At 37.6% G+C, this 21,691-nt stretch overlaps 1 protein-coding gene across 1 annotated transcript in view; it reads right to left on the bottom strand.

Annotated features, from left to right (window-relative positions):
* Positions 1 to 21,691, bottom strand: part of lyst (lysosomal trafficking regulator) — a 145,556-nt gene that overhangs the window by 31,081 nt on the left and 92,784 nt on the right. Inside the window, 14 exon segments of the mRNA XM_030155355.1 lie at positions 1,468 to 1,620; positions 1,904 to 2,070; positions 2,171 to 2,401; positions 2,702 to 2,871; positions 4,240 to 4,420; positions 7,359 to 7,995; positions 9,166 to 9,294; positions 9,973 to 10,171; positions 10,249 to 10,386; positions 12,452 to 12,601; positions 14,414 to 14,587; positions 15,379 to 15,624; positions 16,285 to 16,475; positions 20,501 to 20,661. Coding sequence (XP_030011215.1) covers positions 1,468 to 1,620; positions 1,904 to 2,070; positions 2,171 to 2,401; positions 2,702 to 2,871; positions 4,240 to 4,420; positions 7,359 to 7,995; positions 9,166 to 9,294; positions 9,973 to 10,171; positions 10,249 to 10,386; positions 12,452 to 12,601; positions 14,414 to 14,587; positions 15,379 to 15,624; positions 16,285 to 16,475; positions 20,501 to 20,661 — 2,927 coding nt within the window.

The raw sequence follows: 21,691 nt of genomic DNA, 5'->3' as shown, positions 1-21,691 counted from the left end.
TTTCACTCTTTTTTATTTCTACTGTTATAACTATTTTCTTTCCTTTTAACCTAATGTAATCTTAAATGAAATGTCCACTGTTAAAGTCTGTTTTTAACATAATGTAATATTAGATTTTTCACATTAAACCAAGAAGAAAATGCGTCGTCATTATTTATAGGTTATTATGATATTATTTTACTTTAGCTCATACTGGTCTGAATGTCGAACCTGAACTAAAACCAGTTCAACACTAGGGCTGTGTATTGGCAAGAATCTGGTGATACAATACAAATCACAATACTAGGATCACGATACGATATATCACAATATACTGTATATCATGATACTGTTAAAAAGGAAATTTTTGGTTTGTTTCTTTTTTAAAAATGATTATTTCCGGGAAGAATTGAATTACACCAGAAATAAGAACAAACACTAAACACATTTTTATTTGATCAGAACAGGATCTAATGCTATATCACAAAATTTTTCTAATTCTCCTAGTTTCCAAAGGAACTAACATCTGCCACTCAGACAGTAAAAAGTGCTTTTAAGATGCTTCAAATAACCATTATTTAATAAAACAGTGTTAAATAATAATAAATAAGATATAAACAATAAAGAAAAACAAACAACAAAAATGAACCTCTGCCATATCTGCATTTGAATAAATACCTAAAAATATCGATACAGTACTTTTTAATATCAATACAGTATTGTGAAATGAAATATTGCGATATACTGCAGAACCGATATTTTCTAACACCCCTAGTCAACACCATTGACTGTTAATATCTTCAGTGTAATTTTTGCTCTTTGTAAATTCATTCCTGGGACCAGACCGAACCCTTTGGAGGCCCGTTTTGGCCAAAGGACCATATGTTTGACACCTGCTTTAGGAGGTTAGTTTGAATTCAGTGGTAGTGCGTATTTGACATTAAAGAGTTAATGCAAACAAAACCAGTTGTCCTGTAGTTTCTTCCCTCATCCAATCAGAACCAATAAGAGAATCGATCAGTGATATTGATAATGGGAGTGAAATGGTTAAATTCTCACTGGTTCCCATCCCTGATGCATTCATTCATGAACATGCAAACACGTCGGCACCAGTAGAATAACTGTACTGGGCAGATTAACCCAGTGGAACCAACTGGGACTAAAGGTGAGTTCACTGCAAACCGTGGAGACGTGGTCCAAAACGAGGCTGGGGGGCCCCGTCATGGACCACAGCCTCAGCTACCTGCGTCACTATGGAACATGTAGGATGGCGTCCCAGAGGGGGAGGGGAGGGGGGAGTCCTGGGACAGGAAGCAGAAGGGGGGGGGGCATGGGGATCTGGCCATAGGAGCAGTAGTGCTGCCGGGGGAGGCGGGGGATAATGGAGTCTTTCATGGCAACGGAACCTTTAGTTTGAGATGAGGATGGACAGATGGTCAGGTGACAGGAAGTGGAACGACCCCGACAAACGCACGCCACGGCGCTCACCTGCGATGCTTTTACGCTTCTGATAGATGGCGTGATGGGGAGAGCTGGGAGCGTTGACGGAGCTGCTCAGCTTCTGAGGCTCCTGATTGGCTGTCGTCTTGATGAACTCTATCGCCGACTGGAGGACGCGGAACTGCAACGCCACCGCCATCTCTGGAAAAACGAAACCAAGACGACATGAGTTCTGTACGCCAGCCAGACTGAGAAACATCATCAACTGGATCAAAAACAAACGAGTGAGGAGGAGCTTCTATAAACAGAACGAGTATAAAAGAGAAGAAAAGAAAAAAGAAAAGAAGAGAAGTAGAAAAGCAGAGAAGAAAAGAAAAGATACCTTAAGATAAGATAAAATAGGATAGGATAAGATGAAATAGGATAAGATAAAATAACTTAAGATAAGATCACTTAAGTTAAGTTGTGTAACCCCTGCGTTCACCTTGCGTTCGGTGCATTTTGCTGGTTTGCATGAATCCTAACAGAGTGATGAGGTCTTCGATGATGCGGAAGTACTGGGACCCTGAGGAGCTGCAGGAGTGGATCGTCACGGCAACCAACAGCTGCTGGACGTCACAAACCAGGAGTTTGTAGTCATTCAGGGGGATTCTACGGAAAACGACAAGGAAGTATGAGGAAAAGGAAGGATGATGGTGTAGGTGGAGCCGGGGGGTCATGGGGGTCTGTGTGTGTGGGGGGGTTCATGTACCCGTTCTCCATGCCATTGAGCGTGGACAGGGTGTTGAAGAGGACGTAGAGCAGGCCGTGGTCCAGCAGGATGTCGGCCAGTTTGGGGCAGGCGTTGAGCAGCTGCAGGAGCATGCACAGGATGTTATGGACCAGAGAGTTCTCATACAGAGAGTTCTCGATCAGACCCAGAACTGGGATGATGCAGCGGCGCCGGAACGGGGAGATGCTCTCCATTTCCTCCAGGTCCAGACTGAAAAACAACAGAGGAAACATGGAGGACGGACAAAAAGACAAACACTTCATGACTCTGGTTGGTTTGGTTTGATTTGTGCTGCTTATATTGGATTACATCCTCCTCAGACCCAGGTTAAGGTAAAGATTTGGACTTTTTTCACTTTAAATAATTGCTCTGAATGAAAACAGCAGGATGCAACAGGTTTAGATAAACTGACTGTTTGTTTCTCCGTGGGCCTCAGTTTCTGCTCTAACATGATCCTGTTTGTGTTTGTTTATTTGTTTGTTTGTTTGTGTGTTTGTTTGTTTGTCGTACTCCTCCTCCAGGCCGACCGGACGTCCAAACAGCATCTCCAGGAAACACTCCAGGAGGCCCTGGCTGCCCTGGTGGATGTACAGCTGGTTGGCCAACAGAGAGAAGCCGTGGTTCTTCAGGAACTTCTCCTTCTGCTCCTTCAGCGCTCGACTGAAGTAGGCGTCCAGGAGCTGAAACCAGGACCCCCAGCACAAAGGAAAGGGTTTTAGGAGGTCTGGGGTTCTGCAGGTCTATGCACTGTTTGAACTAACCAACAAAACTGAGATAAGTTAAGTTAAGTTAAGTTAAGTTCAGTTAAGTTCAGTTCAGTTGAGATAAGCTCAGTTAAGTTGAGATAAATTGAGATAAGTCAAAATGAGTTGAGATGAGTTAAGATGAGATAAGTTGAGATAAGTTCAGTTAAGTTGAGATAAGTTAAGAAGAGATAAGTTGAGATAAGTTCAGTTAAGTTGAGATATGTTAAGTTGAGATAACTTCAGTTAAATTGTGATAAGCTGAGATAAGTTAAGATAAGTTCAGGTAAGTTGAGATAAGATCAGTTAAGCTGAGATAAGTTAAGTTGAGATGAGTCGAAATGAGTTAAGTTGAGATGAGTTAAGTTCAGTTAAGATAAGTTAAGTTGAGATAAATCAAGATGAGTTAAGTTGAGATAAGCTAAAATAAGTTAAGCTGAGATAAGTTCAGTTAAGTTGAGATAAGTTAAGTAGAGATAAGTTAAGTAGAGATAAGTTGAGATAAGTTAAGTTGAGGTAAGTTCAGTTGAGTTCAGTTGAGAAGTTAAGTTCAGAATTTCACAGTTAACAGTAGATAAATACACCAAAGTACAGAGACGACAAGTAGAAAACCATACAAGAGTGAAACATGAAAGATAAACAGAAAAAATAAATCTGTTACTTATACAAATATTTAAATGAATTTAGGTTGAAATAATATTTAAATATTTACATTACAGTTGCATATGTATTTGGTGTAATATGAAAAGGGGGTTTACTGGGAACTGTTACATATTTAATTATATTTAGTTATTTCCTCTTGTGTTCTGTTTTCATTTCTACATCATTTTCACCTGGTTCTGTTTCTTTTACATCACTTTATCTTTTATGTCATTGTCCCTTTGTTCTGTCTCTTCCCTTGTTTTGTTTTGTGTTGTTCTGTCCTTTAAACTGTTTTATGTCCTATTTCATCTTCCACGTCCTTTTCTTCTTTGTCTTTTACTTCCTTTCATGTCGTTTGGTCTTTTACATTAGTTCATCTTCTACATTTTAACCTCGTTCTGTCTCTTATTTATTTAGTTTTGTTCTTTTACGTCCTTCTCATCAGTTTTAATAGCTCTTTAGTCGACATCTGTACATTGCTTTCGTCTGTAAATCTGACATTCACCTCATGTGACAGTTTCAGTATCACATATAAAAAAACAATGCTGCAAACGCAGCCATAAAAACCTTTTACGTTGTGAAATACAATCGTTTATCTACCGCGGTGAAATTAGACCCGTGGCGGCAGCGGTGGCGGGAGGCAGAGGGGGGAAGTAAACGCACCTTCATGACCCCCTGCTGGATGAGGGGGGAGGAGTGGTTGACCAGGACGATGAGGGCCTCGGGCTGGACCAGCTTATCCATCACCTCCTCCAGCATGAGGTCGGGCAGCAGCAGCAGAACCCCCCTGAGGAGGTCGTACAGTCCACAGCAGATGAGAACCAGGCAGTCCTCGGTGCTGGACCTGAGACAGACCACACAGAGGGTCAGTGAACGCAACACCACCACTCATTACATGGACATTATTTAATACTATTATTACACTGTTTATTTTTTGCATTTCTTTATGCACTTTCCTTATTTTTTTTTTATTTTTCTTGCACTTCACTTGACCAGTGAATTTCTCCAATGTTGAATCAATAAAGTCTCATCATCATCATCATCATCATCATCATCATCGTCATCATCGTCATCATCACCATCTGTTTGTGAAGCATCTTTGAGTGTCCAAAAAAGCGCTATAGAAGTGTGATGTATTATTTGTCATTGTTGTCGCTGTCGTCGTCATCACCATCATCATCGTCGTCATCATCATCATCATCATCGTTTGTTTGTGAAGCATCTTTGAGTGTCCAAAAAATAGGACCAGTGGCCCTGTAGCTTACCAGCATTTCCTATCTCTTAAAATGGGGAAATCTTTCAAAGTCGCACCAAATCCAGAATCAGAGCTGGATCCAAATAATTTCACTAACTTTTGTTGACATCATCATAAAGAAGCTGTACACCAAGTTTGAAGTCAATCCGAATTGTAGTTTTGGAGAAGAAGATGATTGAAAATTTTGTAACGGACGACAGATGACAACGCCGGAGGCCGCATGACGACAACAGCTTACAGCCAATCGGCCGGTAAGCTAAGAAAGCGCTATATAAATGTGATGTATTATTTATCATCATCATCGTTTGTTTGTTTGAGAAGCCTCTTTGAGTGTCCAAAAAAGCGCTAAGTAAATGTGATGTATTATTTATCATCGTCATCATCATCATCATCAAAGAGCATGGATTAAAGGTGATAAAATGATGATTATTACCGGTATTATTGGATTCAGGGTGTATTTGTTTATCTATTTCTCATATTCATCATTTGTGACCAAAAAGAACAGTCTAATCTCAGGTGTCAAACATAAGGCCCGTGGGCCAAAACCAGCCCGACAAAGGGTCTTATCTGACCCATGAAGACATGAACAATCATTCTAGTTCAGGTTCCACATTCAGACCAATCTGATCTAAAACAGGTCAAACCGGCTAAATACTATCATTGTAACATATAAATACTGACAACTACAAATATTTCTCTTCGATTTAGTGTAAAATTTATGTATATGTATATTTTACACTTGTACTGCTGTGTTGTGGAAGAGCCCAACCGGGGACTAGAGTTGAGAATTAGCACTAGCCATGAACTCTACATGCATCACATCAGCTGCTAACTTATAACTATGTTTGACTGCACTGTCCCTGTCAAATAAATAAATAAATAAATAAATAAAAAAGGAAAATAACATGAACACATTTACATTTACAAACTGTCCTTTAAAACAATGTGAATAACCCGAACAAATATGGAGAACCTGGAATCTTTTAATATAAATCAGTGTATTTGTACCAATATTCCGTCTGTTATTAAATGTTTTCTGTATTTGTAGATCCACTGTATCTGTACGATATAATGAACATGTGGAAATGATAAACCAGTGTTTTTCAACCTTGGGGTCGGGACCCCACATGGGGTCACCTGGAATTCATATGGGGTCGCCTGAAATTTCTAGTAATTGATAAAAAATGTAAATAATTACTAATAAAAACTATTTTTTAATGATTCAATATGTATTTTATTATAATTAAAACACCACACATTTTTCCTGATAAAAATCAAGTTAAAAAAAAATGCAGGATATAACATCTGAGTGGGCATATCTTGATTGACCTGATCATGTGACCGCATACGTTACTATGCTTAAACCTGCCCAGACACAGCCGACACCAGACCGAACAGAGAATGGAAAGATTTCTTCACCCGTCTGGCCCCGCTAAAACATCTAAGAGAAAAATGTCTCCATTTTGAATGTCTGGGGTCGCCATAAATTTGTGGTGTTAAAATGGGGTCATGAGCCAAAAAAGGCTGAGGCAGAATATTGGTAAAAATACACTTATTTTTCTTAATACATTTCAGGTTGTTCATGTTATTCACATTCTTTTAAAGGACAGTTTGTGGATGTAAACATTTTCATAACTTTTTCCACTTGTTGTCAATATTTATAAGTTATTCTGTTGTTATTTGAATGGTCCTATTCCACTTCAGCTCATATTGAACTGAATGTGGAACCTGAACTAAAATGACTGACGTTCCTGGTTTAAAGACACAGATTTGACACAGACTGAGGCTTTAGTCCATTTTCTTTCTGGTTACGTTTCCTGTCTGAGGGGAATAAACCTGTCCGCTGGATCTGAGCGGTTTCAGTGTCGGTTAAAAACGTTCACCTTACAATTTGATTTAAGCAGCCGTATATATTTACTAAATGACACATAATTTACAGTTGGATCATAAGAAAATGCAGGATACTAATTTTGATCACTTACTTCGCAAAGAAATGCATACTTTTATTTTGGTAGAATGACACCCCTCCATTTTTTAAGATTTTCCATGATCAATTGTCTTCTTTTTTACCTTTAGAAAAACTGACTTTGGATAAAAATAATCGTGGCCATCTCTTTAATGAATTTTGGTTGCCATTACTCTCCGGTATGGAGAAAGTTTGAGTTTGTATGTCTTGAATACTGCCCTGTTACTGCTATTTATGTTACAGCATGCATCACTATGCTCATGCTTATGTTGTTACCCTTATTACTGTTACTATTGTGATGATGATAACGATGATGATGATTATTATTTTAATTCTTTTTTTCTTCTTCTTTTTACATTCAGACTTTGATGTTTTTGGTCCGTTACTTTTGAGTGTGTTTAGTTGGTTTATTCCTTTAGGGGTGAGGGGTGGGAAGAGCGCACAAAGGAGAACTGCAAAAAGTAAGACCCAGTACCACTATGTTTGGACTGTACGTGGATGATTTTGTTTTGTGAAATAAAAAAATATAAAAAAAAACCCAAACAAACAAAAAGTGTTTACCTGTCGTTGGACTCGGTCTTGCTGTGGGCTCGTTCGTATCCGGGGGAGTAGGTGTAGCTCTCCCAGTCTTCGGGCATGGACCCGCGGTCGGCGGCGGTAGGCCAGCGGCCGATGGCCAGCGACCCGTTGGGGGCGGGGAATGCGAGGCCCAGGCTGGTCAGGTTACTGTGGCTCCTCTGGAACGACTGGATGCCCTTCAGACTGTCCGGACGCCGCGGCGCTTCGTCGCTGGCCCAGTCGAACCGGTCCTCGGACTCGGCCACACCCACACTGCCCTCCGCCAGGCTGTCCACCTCCGCCGCCTCGTCCCGCTCCTCCTCCACGCTGATGGACGGTGTGCGCAGACCTCCCCCTTCGCCCACCTCCCTGGAGTCGCAGATGGTTTTGGCCGATTCACAGCTACTGAGGAGCTGCTCGTCACCGCCACCGCCACCGCCGCTCTTCTTCAACGTCTCGGTGCTGCCCAGAGCCTGATGAGCCAAGGGGGAGACGCCATCACCATCGCTGACCTCGTGAGCAGAGACGACCCCGTGACGAGGCGTCAGGAGGGGAGAGGAATACGGCGACGGCGCCAGACTGGGCGGGCGTAAGGACTGGTCGTCAGGACCATGGTCGGAGAATGGAGGGTGGAGATGACCTGGGAAAAAAAACACACAAAAAGAAAGAAATAGTGAGGAAATTAACACAAAACTAAACAAAACTGAACAAAAACTAAACAAAAAAACTGAACAAAAACCAAACAAAAACTGAAGAAAAAAACTAAAAAAAACTAAAAACAAAAACTGAACAGAAAACTAACCAAAAAAACTGCTCAAAAACTGAACAAACACTGAAGAAAAAACTAAACAAAAAAACTGAACTAAAACTGAACCAAAAAACTGAACAAAAAAACTGAAAAAAAACCAAAAAAACTAAACAAAAGCTAAACAAAAAACTTGACAAAAACCTAAACTAAAAAACTCAACAAACACGGAACAAAAACTGAACAAAAACTAAACAAAAACTGAACAAAACTGAGCCAAACATCGTCTTATCACCACAGGTCACATCAGTTAAACACTGAATTCCAACAGTAACTGAGGTGTTACATCAGATATAACAGAACTTTGACACCATGATGATGAAAGAGGCTTAAAGCAGTAAAAATAAATAAAATAAGGCTAAATATGGTTTTGTATTATTCTATTATTATTATTATTATCTATCACTGTCATTGTTACTATTATTTATTAGTACTAGTATTTCTAATGTGCAGGTGTTCGTATTTACGACTGTTACAGTTCGTAAATCTGACACCGCTGTGGGTTGTCTAGTTCAGGCCTGGTTTGACTTGTGTTTTTTTTTGTTTTTTGTCTGTTTTTCTGCCTAAGTTTTGTCTTTTTCTGTTTTTCAGTCATTTTTGTTTTAATCTTTATTGTTTTTTTCTCTTCTTTTGTCTAGTTTTGTCATTGTTTACTCATCTTGTTTTTTGTTTTGTTTCATTTTCATTACCATCACTACGTACGTACGAACTCTGAAATAAATCCAATAATGGACTGAAACGTCTACACCAGGGTTTATGGATTATCGTATTTCTGAAGTGCATGTAAACTCATGTAAATTCATTAATGTAATAAACATATAAATGATGGGGCCTAAAATGGTGCCTTGAGGGATCCCATTCTCAATGGAACAGACTAATGATCCCTTTAATAATCTGAGAACTCCACAGATCAGACACTGATCAGAGGATTCGTGTGGATGTGAATGGGTTCGTCAGATCTGATCCTCATCTTTATAAAATCTGTCTGACTGCGGCGGTCGTTACCTTCGTGGGGGGCGTCGCTGAATACTGTCGGCGACAGCGACACCACGGAGCTGCACGCCGACTTGCCGCCGCTGTTGGAGTGTCTCAGGTGCATGATGGACTGAACCTTCTCGTGGTACAACTTCCCATCTGAAAGATGCGAAAAAGCAGAAGAATCCAGAAATTTACTTCCTTAACACGGACTCGGACGCCAACGGGGGGCAGAGCGACTCACCCAGGTTATTATTGCTAACGAAAACTAACAAAATGCAGAAAACTACAATTCTAAAAACATTTTCGGTAACTGAAAAAAATAAAAACTATAATTAAAAGAAAAAAAACGATAACTGAAACTGTATTGTGTGCTTACAAAACTAACTAAAACGTATAAAAATTATGGATAAAATTCCTTTCGTTTTAGTCTTTGTCAGTGTCAGATTGATCTGAAATCGATTTATTTCGCTCTAGCAATTTCAGCTAGCAGCACCATATGATATTTAACGGTCCGTCACTTGTGGTTTCCAGTCGTCTTCTGGTCCCCACTCTACCTGGAAACATGGAGACTAAAGTTGGGAGAAAGCAGCAGAGTCCTGTCTGGGATTTATTTGAATACGACGACAGAGAAGAAGAGAAAAGAGACGACAAAACTAAAATTAATACTAAAACTAATCATTTAGAAAATAACGAAAACTAATAAAAACTAGCAAACCTGCTCTAAAAACTAATTAAAACTAACTGAATTAGAGAAAAAAACTAAATTACTAAACAAAACTAAATAAAACTAAACTATAATGAAAAATCCAAAACTATTAGAACCTTGCTACTCACCGATGTGCAGAGAGAAGTAGAAGCTGGAGGGCGTGTGGCAGACGTAGGTGTTGGTGGGCGGATGAACGGCCAACAGGAAGTTATAGATGAGTCTGAGCAGATCCAGATCCGGAGGAGATCCCAGGACCTCCTGGATGATTTTAACGAACGACAGACACACTTCCTGTGGGATGGCGGTCAGATGTTCGTCTCGATGTTCCTGAAACGGAGACACTGGGTCAGATGTGGACAGACGTCTGATCTTGTGTCCTCTGGGTCGATGAGACGCTGACCTACCTGTAAGACCTGACAGGTGAGCAGGAAGCGGTGGACCACCTCCGCCTTCAGGAACTGACGGATGTTAAACACCTGATGGGGATGATGAACCCGGATGAGGATCTCCAAGGCGGCGAGCAGCGTCTCCCAAACGCCACACTGACCCAAACACAACACAGATGAACGAACAAACGAAACAGAAGATTAATATCAACAGAAGAAAAAGAACAGAGATAACAATCCTATTAGAATGAGTCTGATTATATTCACCATATAAACCTAAGAACTGATGCATTTACATGCACCTCAGAAATATGACAATCCATAAACCCTGGTTTAGATGTTTCAGTCCATTATTAGATTTATTTCAGAGTTTGTACATATGTACTGACATAGAATCAAACTTCCTGTTATTGTCTTCAACTCATGTCATTTGATTAAGTTCATTTTTTTCATTACTTCATTAAATGTTTGTTTGGTTTTGTTCAATTTAAATGATTAAATTCCACTTTTGTTCGAGTTCAGTCTTTTTTTTATTCAACTTGTTTGATTTTGTTTATTTCTTAATTCTTTATTATTTTACTGATTTTTTGTTAATTTTTTCATTAGTCAGTTGCTCTTTGGTTTTGTTAAATTTTTTATTCAACTTGTTTAATTTTGCTTATTTCTTCATTGTTTTACTAAATTTTTGTAATTTTTTTCATTACTTTATTCAATTTTTGTTTGGTTTTGTTCATTTCTTCATTATATGATTCAGTATTGTTATTTTTTCATGATTTTACTCTGTATTTTGGGGGTTTGTTCATTTTTTATTTTTTTTATTCAACTTTGGTTTTGTTTTGTTTCAGTCTAGTGACTGATCAATTTAATCATTCTTTCACATGTTCAGATTAACCTGTACACATGCATGAAGACATGGGAGGACTGGGACAAACCCAGGTGTGTTAATCTGATTTATTATCATCATCATACATCTGTGCATGTATACATTTTTTATTTGAAAAAAGAAAACAGAAAAAGAAATCACAGAAAACAGAAGTGACATAGAAGACAATAACAGGAAGTTTGATTCTATCGTCACTACATATGTACAAACTGTGAAATAAATCCAAATAAGGACTAAACATCTAAACAAGCGTTTATGGATTATCCTGTTTCTGAGGTGCATGTAAACGCATCAGATCTGATTTTTAGAGTTATCTGATTATAATAATTGGATTTTAATGGTCATGTAAACAGACTGTATCTGATAAAAACCGATCAGATTAAATTATTTACATGATCATTAATAAATTGATACATGCAGAAATCAGATAATGATTTAAGTATTATCGTGAATGTAAAGGGGTTCATTATTTTATCCAATAATTCACTTTTTCAACTGAAACTGAAAAAAAAAAAAAAACAAATTAAAATGAGTAAAATATGCACTAAATTAGAGACTGAAGGTGTGTTTTTGTCCAGTTTTGTGGCTTTGTTTCATACTTTACATGATGTTGTCGTTAAATCTGCCTTTAACTGGAGACAAATAAACACCTCCATGTTGGACTTGTTCTCTAAGGCTCCGTTCACCGCAGGTCTTAATGCACAGTTCAGATTTTTGGGTGAAATCCGATTTTTTTGAGTGCTCGTGCATATTCCACATTAAATGCGACTTTTGTCAGTTTTGAGTCTGAACTGAATGTGACCCTGAAGTGACCCACATGCACTAAAGAGGTCCTGATGGAATACGAGACCACGTAGGCACACACTGTGGAATGCAGAATTGTGAGGTTTGTCACATTTCAATGACATAAAGGTCGAATAAATGCAACCTGGCTGTTCAGACTGAAGTCACACTGCAAAATATCAGATATGTATCAGAGTTAGGACCACATGAAAGTGGTCTGGGTCGGATTTAGGACCACATACGAAAGTGGTCTGGGTCGGATTTAGGACCACATATGAAAGTGGTCTGGGTTAGATTTAGGACCACATATGAAAGTGGTCTGGGTCGGATTTAGGACCACATGTGAAAGTGGTCTGGGTCAGATTTAGGACCACATATGAAAGTGGTCCCACATATGAAAGTGGTCTGGGTCAGATTTGTTTTGTTCAAACTGTCTTTAACAGATCGGATACAGGTCACATATGGACACAAAAATCATATGTGGTCCACATTTGTCTGCATCTGAACATAGCCTTTGTGTACGTTCTGATAAGTCCCGCCTCCAGGGGCGTTTACCTCGGCCTTGGCCCAGATCTTCCAGTCCAACAGGACGTCCGACAGCAGTTTAATGTCCTGAACCACCGCCACCGAGTCCGTGTCCAATCGGAACTGACCGTCATCCCCCAGAACCAGGACGGGTCGGCTGCAGCATCCGTCCAACAGAGTCTACGGAGACGCAAAGACACGGATTCAGAGCAGAAGGGATGGAGAACACCAGCGCAGGCAGGGATCAATACAGAGGCCAGTTTATGGGGATTAGTTCAAATTATCCGTCAAAACCCAGGACGTTTGGTTCCAGAGCGGCTCCGTCTGCATCGATCCACGTCCGTCACTGGTGATGAACTGAAAGACATCTACATCCTCTGGGTTTCAGATCCACAGACGACAGAACGGAGACGGAAATCAGACACGAACTTCAACACTAACAGCCCAGAGCAGAACTGACATGAACTCATATCAGTAATGACAGAAACATCGATAAGATACAGACGAGCGATGGGTGAACAGGAAATAAACAAAACAAAAAAAAGGAAATAAACAGGGAAAAAACATGACAAAAACAAAACAGAGACACGACGAAAATAGAACAAACATATGGAAAAAAACAAAGACTCGGGATGTAATAAATTAATCGACTAACGCTTAATTGTCGATAAGAATTTGCTCGATTAAATTACTAATTGTTGGTCAATTGCCCTTTTCCGCCCGTCCACACCTGTCTGAAGGCTGCCGGTTTGTTGCGACACTGCGGCTGGGATAGCCGGTCTGTGAACCAGATCATGGCATTGATGAGTTAGAATGTCCGTATGGACATGGTGGGGCCAAACACAGACCAGCCCGTCTGTTTGTGGGGGTGGTGCACCCCCAAATAAATACACGCTCAAATGCGGGGTCGGTATCAGAGTGTTTTCCCTGGAGGTTGGTCTAGTCTACAGTCAGTGAAAAGTTTCACTTTCACTTCTGTGGGGGCACGGACTGCACTGTACCCCCATAGTATTGGAAGTACGATGGAAAGTGATGCAAGCACGTGCACGGTTACCAACCAAGAAGCACGCATCCATCCCCCGGTCATACTGCGCGCATGCGAGTACTACCCCCCCCCCCCCCACCGCCGAAACGCATGCAACCCCGACACACACACCGGCGAAATGCACACGTGCCACCCCCCATTACACACCGCCACATCAACAGATGAATTCCACAGGAGACAGACTGTATCCAACAGTTCAATAAATCAATCATTAAGGAATATGACATGCTTTTTTCATTAAGTGTATAATCAATATTTAGCTTTTATTCTTATAGACTGTCTTGAAAAAGAAATTCTGGTTCTCAGGAAAATCGCCACTTATCAATTAATCATTAATCGATTGATAAGGGCAACCAACTAACGATTAATGAATTAATCGATAATTTGCATCCCTAAACAAGACATAAAAGGAGAGAAAATCAAGATGGAAAACAAAAAAGGAAACAAAAAGGAGACAAAAAAAGGACAAAAACAGAAATAAATGTGAGGAAACCAAGGCAAAATCAAGGACAAAAGAAAGAGCATGATAAGGAGATGAAAGCAAAACAAAACGGACAAAAAGAGACAAAATGAGATGGAGGAGGCAAAAAGGAGACAAACAGGAGACAAAAATGTGATGAGAATGGGACAAAAATATGAAAAAAAGGAAGTAAACAGTAAACTACAAAATGGAGACAAAAACAAGGAAAAAAATGTTGGAAACACAAGACAAAAAATATTTTGAAAAATATATGAAAAGGAAAAAACAACATGGTCAGAGACGAAAATAAGACAAAAATGACAAAAAAAATGAGACACAGCAGCGGAGGGTGGGGCATACAGCGCCAGAGGGTGGGGCTACGGCACCGGAGGGTGGGGTTATGGCAGCAGAGGGTGGGACTACAGCGGCGGTGGGTGGGGTCAAAACTTCACAGACAGTAAAACCAAGACGCACAGGAGTCACTCACCTTCAACATGTGATATCCCACGATGCACTTGGACTTGATGAGGACCTGGTGGATCATGGAGTATCCATGGTAACAGTCCATCTCGTGGATGCGGTGCTGGTTGAATTTACACAGAGACAGAAGAACCTGCAGCGCCAGAGCCTGGGTCTGCTCACAGTCAGACAGCTCCACCGTCTGGACCGGACCGACCCGGACCAGGAGGACCACCAGGACCAGGAGGACCGCCAGGACCAACAGGACCAGGAGGACCACCAGGACCGACAAAGACCAGGAAGAACACCGGGACCATGAGGATCACCACACCACATACAGACACACAGAGAAACCAGAGCAAAATCTGAACATGGTGTTTGTGCCATGGTCCAACAGAGACGACCTCATGTTTTTATAGTTTCTATAGTTTTATATAGATTCTATAGTTTCTACAGTTTTTATAGTTTTATGGTTTTTATAGTTTCTATAGTTCCTATACTTTTTATATTTTCTATAGTTTTGTAGTTTTTGTAGTTTTTATAGTTTTATAGTTCTTATAGTTTCTATAGTTTTTAGTTTCTATAGTTTCTATATTTTCTGCAGCACAAAGACAACAGATGTTTCATGAAAAACTGTTTGGAATCAGAGTGTTTCTATTATTGTTGGAATATTATGCTCTGACTTGTTTAATTACTAAGTTAATACAAATGACTCATTTAGTGACTTGGTGCAATTTCTTAACTCAAATATACAAAAATAAAAAGCACTTAAAATGTGATTGTGACACAACAGTGGTAAAAAACTAGATGAAAATGATGAATGTGACTGAGTAAATACTGAGAACATGCACATCTGTTCATCCGTTCTTTTCATCTGAGGATGAATCCATCCTGTTCTACTTGTGTCCTATCATTTATTTCTCGGTTCTTTTATGTAATCTCATGTTTCCGTTCTGCTGTGGGTTCATGGGTTTTTTCCATGGATGATCCCACCTGAGCGAACAGGAAGACGAAGGTCCCGGTCCCTCCGATCTTATGCAGGACGCTCTGCAGACCCCGGGTCTCAGTGGGGGTCAGCGAGCGCAGAGCACCAGTCTCCATGGCGACGCTGTGGACCTCCTTGGAGCTGAACGGGCGCTGGGTCACCACTGTCTTGGCCTGGCCCTTCAGGCGGATCACCGGCTCGTAGATGGTGTAGAGGCGGGGGCTGCTGGGGGCGTAGACCACCGCCAGGCTCTCCTGGACAACAGAGGGAGGACATGGGGGTCAAACAAACGGTCCACGGGTCAAACAAACGGTCCACGGGCCAAAACCAGCCGCCGAAGGGTCCACACTGGCCTAATGGAACATGAACGAAATTAGCCACAAAAGGAACCAAACTGAGGAAAAAGTAAGAAAATAGGAAACAGAAAGAATAAATAAATAAATAAAATGAACAAATGAAGAAGAAAATTATAATAAATACAATGAACAAATGAAAAGAAAAAATAATAAATAATAAATTAAATGAACAAAAACAAAAAAGGAAATTTACAAAATAAGAAATATGAACAAAACGAGCAACAAAATGAATAAAAACAAATACAATAATGAAATGAGTAAAAATGAACAAAATGAATATTAAAAAAAACAACAACAACAAATTAAGGTTATAAAAAATTATTCAAAAAGAAGTGATTTAATGGATGTAAAATGACATAAAATAAAACCAAAGACCAAAAATAACAGGAGAATTTCCATTTCATTGCAGATTTATTATTTTATATCATTTTTTGCTCCAATCTGTCATATTTACATTGATGTTCAACACAGATGTTTATTCAGATTCACTGTCCAAACCAAATAAACTAATAAACAAATAAACAAACAAACAAATAAATAAATAAATGTGAGACTTACGACGAGTGCCGCTGTGTCGATGTCTTTGCTTTTGGTCAGCAGTTCTCGGACGTGCTCACACTTGAGTCCTTCCTGGGTGACGAACTTGGAGAAGGTCCTGTTGGGTTTTCCGTACTTACAGGGCATGATGGAGGTGAGGTCCGGTCCGCTGGTGAACAGGTAGAAGGCCTCGTCAGAACCGATCCGAGAACCTGGAACCACAACGCCATCGTTAGTACCGTCAGTGTTATGGTCCTTATTACTGTCAGTGTTTTGGTCCTTATTACTGTCAGTGTTTTGGTCCTTATTACCGTCAGTGTTTTGGTCCTTATTACCGTCAGTGTTATGGTCCTTATTACCGTCAGTGTTTTGGTCCTTATTACTGTCAGTGTTATGGTCCTTATTACCGTCAGTGTTATGGTCCTTATTACCGTCAGTGTTTTGGTCCTTATTACCGTCAGTGTTTTGGTCCTTATTACCATCATTATTACCGTCAGTGTTATGGTCCTTATTACTGTCAGTGTTTTGGTCCTTATTACTGTCAGTGTTTTGGTCCTTATTACCGTCAGTGTTTTGGTCCTTATTACCGTCAGTGTTATGGTCCTTATTACCGTCAGTGTTTTGGTCCTTATTACTGTCAGTGTTATGGTCCTTATTACCGTCAGTGTTATGGTCCTTATTACCGTCAGTGTTTTGGTCCTTATTACCGTCAGTGTTTTGGTCCTTATTACCATCATTATTACCGTCAGTGTTATGGTCCTTATTACCATCATTATTACCGTCAGTGTTTTGGTCCTTATTACCGTCAGTGTTATGGTCCTTATTACCGTCAGTGTTTTGGTCCTTATTACCGTCAGTGTTATGGTCCTTATTACCATCATTATTACCGTCAGTGTTATGGTCCTTATTACCATCATTATTACCGTCAGTGTTTTGGTCCTTATTACCATCAGTGTTATGGTCCTTATTACCGTCAGTGTTTTGGTCCTTATTACCGTCAGTGTTATGGTCCTTATTACCATCATTATTACCGTCAGTGTTATGGTCCTTATTACCGCCATTATTACCGTCAGTGTTATGGTCCTTATTACCATCATTATTACCGTCAGTGTTATGGTCCTTATTACCGCCATTATTACCGTCAGTGTTATGGTCCTTATTACCGCCACTATTACCGTCAGTGTTATGGTCCTTATTACTGTCAGTGTTATGGTCCTTATTATATTCATCATTGCGGTCATTATTGGCTCATTCGTAGAATTATTTCCCTTATTTTTGGTTCTTTTTCTTGTTGCTTTTTGAAATTATTTTGCTCATTTCTTGTTTATTTTTGCCCTTTTTTTGCTTATTTTTGTTATTATTTTACTAATTTATGCTTCACTTCTTCAAATTTTTATGAATTTTCTGAATCTTTTATTTCCTCTCCTATTTCCTTATAATGGGCGACATTTCACATGTGTATAAAAACATCAATTTTGTTTCAATTTACTTCAAACTTGTCACATATATAGAGGTAATTAATATGACATCAGCACACACATAGACATGATGACATCAGCTGGATCCACGACAAAATAAGCTACAATATGTGGGAGGGGCGGGGCTTGTTGTGTCTGGAACCACTTGTTATGATTGTTATTACAATCATTATTATGGTTATTATTATGATCATTAATACGGTCATTATAACAGTCCTTATTAAGGTCGTTATGTCATTATTACGTTGTTATTACAGTCTATTAGATTCATTATTACAATCATTATTACGGTCATTATTATGGTTATTATTATGGCTATCATCATTGGTCATTAATATGGTCATTATTACGGTCCTTATTAAAGTCGTCATGTCATTATTACGTTGTTAATTCAGTCTTCATTATGTTCATTATTATGCTCATTTTCATGGTCATTATTATGATCATTATTTGCTCATTTGTAGAATTATTTCCCTTAATTTTGGTTCTTTTTTTGCTGCTTTCTGAAATTATTCTGCTCATTTCATGGTTTTTTTTTGCCTTTTTTTTGCTGATTTCTTTATTATTTTGCTTTTTTCTTCACTTCTTACATTAATCTTTACATTTTTCAATTTGTGACTTTTAAAAAATTTTATATTTCAGATTTTTGTTCATTATCTATTGTTCATCATTTATTGTTCTTTTTTTTTTGCTAAAAATGTTGCTAATTTTTGTTGATTTGTTATTATTTTCATGACTTTTGGTTGAACTTTATCCACTTTGTCTTTATTCATTTTTTATTTGTTTTCACTTTTTGCTGCTTTTTAAATTATTTTACTCATTTATTGCAAGTTTTTTCTGATGGTTTTGCTCATATTAAGTTATTTTTATAATTTAATTATTGGTTATTTTTTCAGTTATTTTTTTAGAGTTTATTCCTTAATGAGTTGTTGCCTTGTGTTAAAAAGGTTTTAAAAAGTCACTGTACAGACAAACTTTATTCCTTTAATGTTTTATTGCATTTAAATCAGTTGATGCTGTGTTTTTATTTTATTTGGTCTTTATTTGATGTCATTATCTATGAATAAAACTGCGGTTTAATGTGGTGGAGTTTTTTAAGCTGAAGGATGGAAGTGTGAAACATGCAGACGACGCAGCAGAAATTCCATCATTTATTGAATTATTATTCCATCAATAGCTCATGAAACCATGATATGATGTGATGAGGAGCTGCAGAGGAACCTTGATGTTTTATTTGGTGTTTTCTGAGGAGAATCTGCCCGTGACGAAAGTTTGAAGAAAAAACACCCAGAGTTAATGAAAGAAACAAGAAGAGAATTCAGACGACGTCCAGAAGAAAGTGGAGAAAAAGAAGAAACGGACGAGCACGAAAACCAATTAAAGAAGATTCACAACCAGAGCAGCAGGAAAACCTGCAGCTGTACCTGACTTTAGTTTAATTTAAGGTATTTTATGGATTAACTTATTCATGTTTGTCCAGTTTATCAATAATTTTGTTGAATTTTCTCCATTTTATTGAATATTTCATTGTTTGTCCATTTTATTAACAATTTTGTACATTTTTGTACATTTTATTCATTAATTTATTCATGTCCATTTTATTAATAATTTTGTTGATTTTTGTCCATTTTGTTCATTAATTTATTCATGTTTGTCCATTTTATTATTAATAATTTTGTTGATTTTTCTCCATTTCATTATTTTTGTTGATTTTTGTCCATTTTATTCATTAATTTATTCATGTTTGTCCATTTTATTAATAATTTTGTTGATTTTTCTCCATTTTATTAATTATTTTATTCGTGTTTGTCCATATTATTAATCATTTTGTTGATTTTTCTCCATCTTATTAATTCTTTAATTCATGTTAGTGCATTTTATTAATGATTTTATTGATTTTTCTCCATTGTATTCATTACTTTATTCATGTTTGTCCATTTTATTAATAGTTTTATTGATTTTTGTGCATTTCATTAATTATTTTATTCATGTTTGTACATTTTATTAATAACTTTTTAGATTTTTGTCATTTTTATTAATTATTTTATTCGTGTTTGTCAATTTTAGTAATACTTTTGTAGATTTTTCTCCATTTTATTAATTATTCTATTCATATCGGTCCATTTTATTAATAATTTTGCTGATTTTTCTCCATTTTATTCATTAATTTATTCGTGTTTGTCCATTTTATTATTAATGATTTGTTGATTTTTATCTATTTTATTAAATATTTTATTCATGTTTGTCCACTTTATTAACAATTTTTCTCCATTTTATTAAATATTTTATTTATGTTTGTCCATTTTATTAATAATTTTGTTGAAATGTATTCATTTTACACAATGTTTTGTTAATTTTTTGTCCATGGTGGCTGTTTTCGTTCATGTCTGCAACATCTAATTGATTAATGTGTGCAATGTTTGTTTTTGTTACTTTAGTTTTTTTATTGCTCATTATTATTATTATTATATTGATTTACTTATATTACTTAATTTCTGTTAACATTACAATCACTGTAATCATTGTTACTATTGGTATTTGTCATATTTCTGTTATGACTACTATAACTATTATTTCTATTTTATTATTCATTACTACTATTGTTATGTTCACTCAAATTAAATTAAATTAATTTAAATTAAATTAAATTGAATCTAATCCAATAGAATCTAATCTAATGGACTCAACTCCATGGTCATAAACCAATTTGATCTGGGTTTCAGTCAACATGAATGTGTGAGTTTCCTGCGTCCTTGTACCGTTAAACAGCAGAACTGTTCCCATGTTCCATCGTCTGCTCTGTTTCAGCAGCTCCTCAGACGCCGGCGAGCAGTGACCCAACATACAGAACGTCTTATTACTGTCCGACGACAAACTGGACTTCCTGGGTAACGTGTAGTCCAACGAAACCTCACATTTTCTGCAGCAAAAAAACACCAAAAAAAAAACACCAAAAGGTACAAGTTAACAATATAAGGACTCCCACAGGGGTAGAGTTATTTATGTGGTTTATGGAAGAAAAGTGTCAGAAAATTTTTTTTTTTTTCAGTGTGTTATAGTAAAAAAAAAAAAAAAAAAAAAAAAGACTTGAATTTTTATATTTATTATGAAAAACAACTGTAAATGTCCATAATGAAACTTCATGAGATAATATAAATAAACTTTCAACTATGTTCCAGATGTTCATACATATGAGTTGGTCTAGAACAGATCATTGTATGTCCATGTACTTCTTCTTATTTTATTCTTATTTTTTCTTTGTGGTTCTTTGGTGTCATTTGGATCCTGTTGATAGTCTGTGTTCACTTTGTGTCTAGTTGTAGACAGAGCTGATTATTTCACTGATAAAAACATCCATCATCTGATTCAAATACACACTGGATCTGTGTATGTACTGGAGAGATCTGACTATAGATTTACACACATATACAAATATACACACATTTACAAAAGATTTACAGATACAATACAACTATCAATCAACTATACAAACCACAAAAATACAGAAAAAAAACAGCAAAATTCAACAAACATACATCAAAACACACTAGATCAGTGGTGTCCAACCTTTTTTTCTCCTGGCCCCATTTTAACATCACACATTTCTGGCGACTCCAGACATTCAAAACACACTTTTTTTTTTTTTTTGGCTAAAATGAATTAGTTTTTGATCCTGTAATAGTTTTCTACCCTCTGTTTCAAATCCAGGTTAATTTTAGAGGACATAAGTCTATATAATGTATATTATTATGGACAGAGGCAGTAAATCCAGGTGTAGATTACTGCACAAAGGGAGAATTGGATTTTCCTTGGTCAGGATATGTACAGTCAGTTCAGCTGTGATTTACAAGGAGGACAATTAATACTGAACAAACAAGAACTGAAACTATGAATTATGAAAGAGCTGCAGCATCTGAAACTGACCACAATGAACATTTGACAGATAAACA

This window comes from Sphaeramia orbicularis, chromosome 15, assembly GCF_902148855.1.
Source record: "Sphaeramia orbicularis chromosome 15, fSphaOr1.1, whole genome shotgun sequence".
Classification (NCBI taxonomy): domain Eukaryota; kingdom Metazoa; phylum Chordata; class Actinopteri; order Kurtiformes; family Apogonidae; genus Sphaeramia; species Sphaeramia orbicularis.
This window is presented reverse-complemented; position numbering and strand designations above follow the sequence as displayed.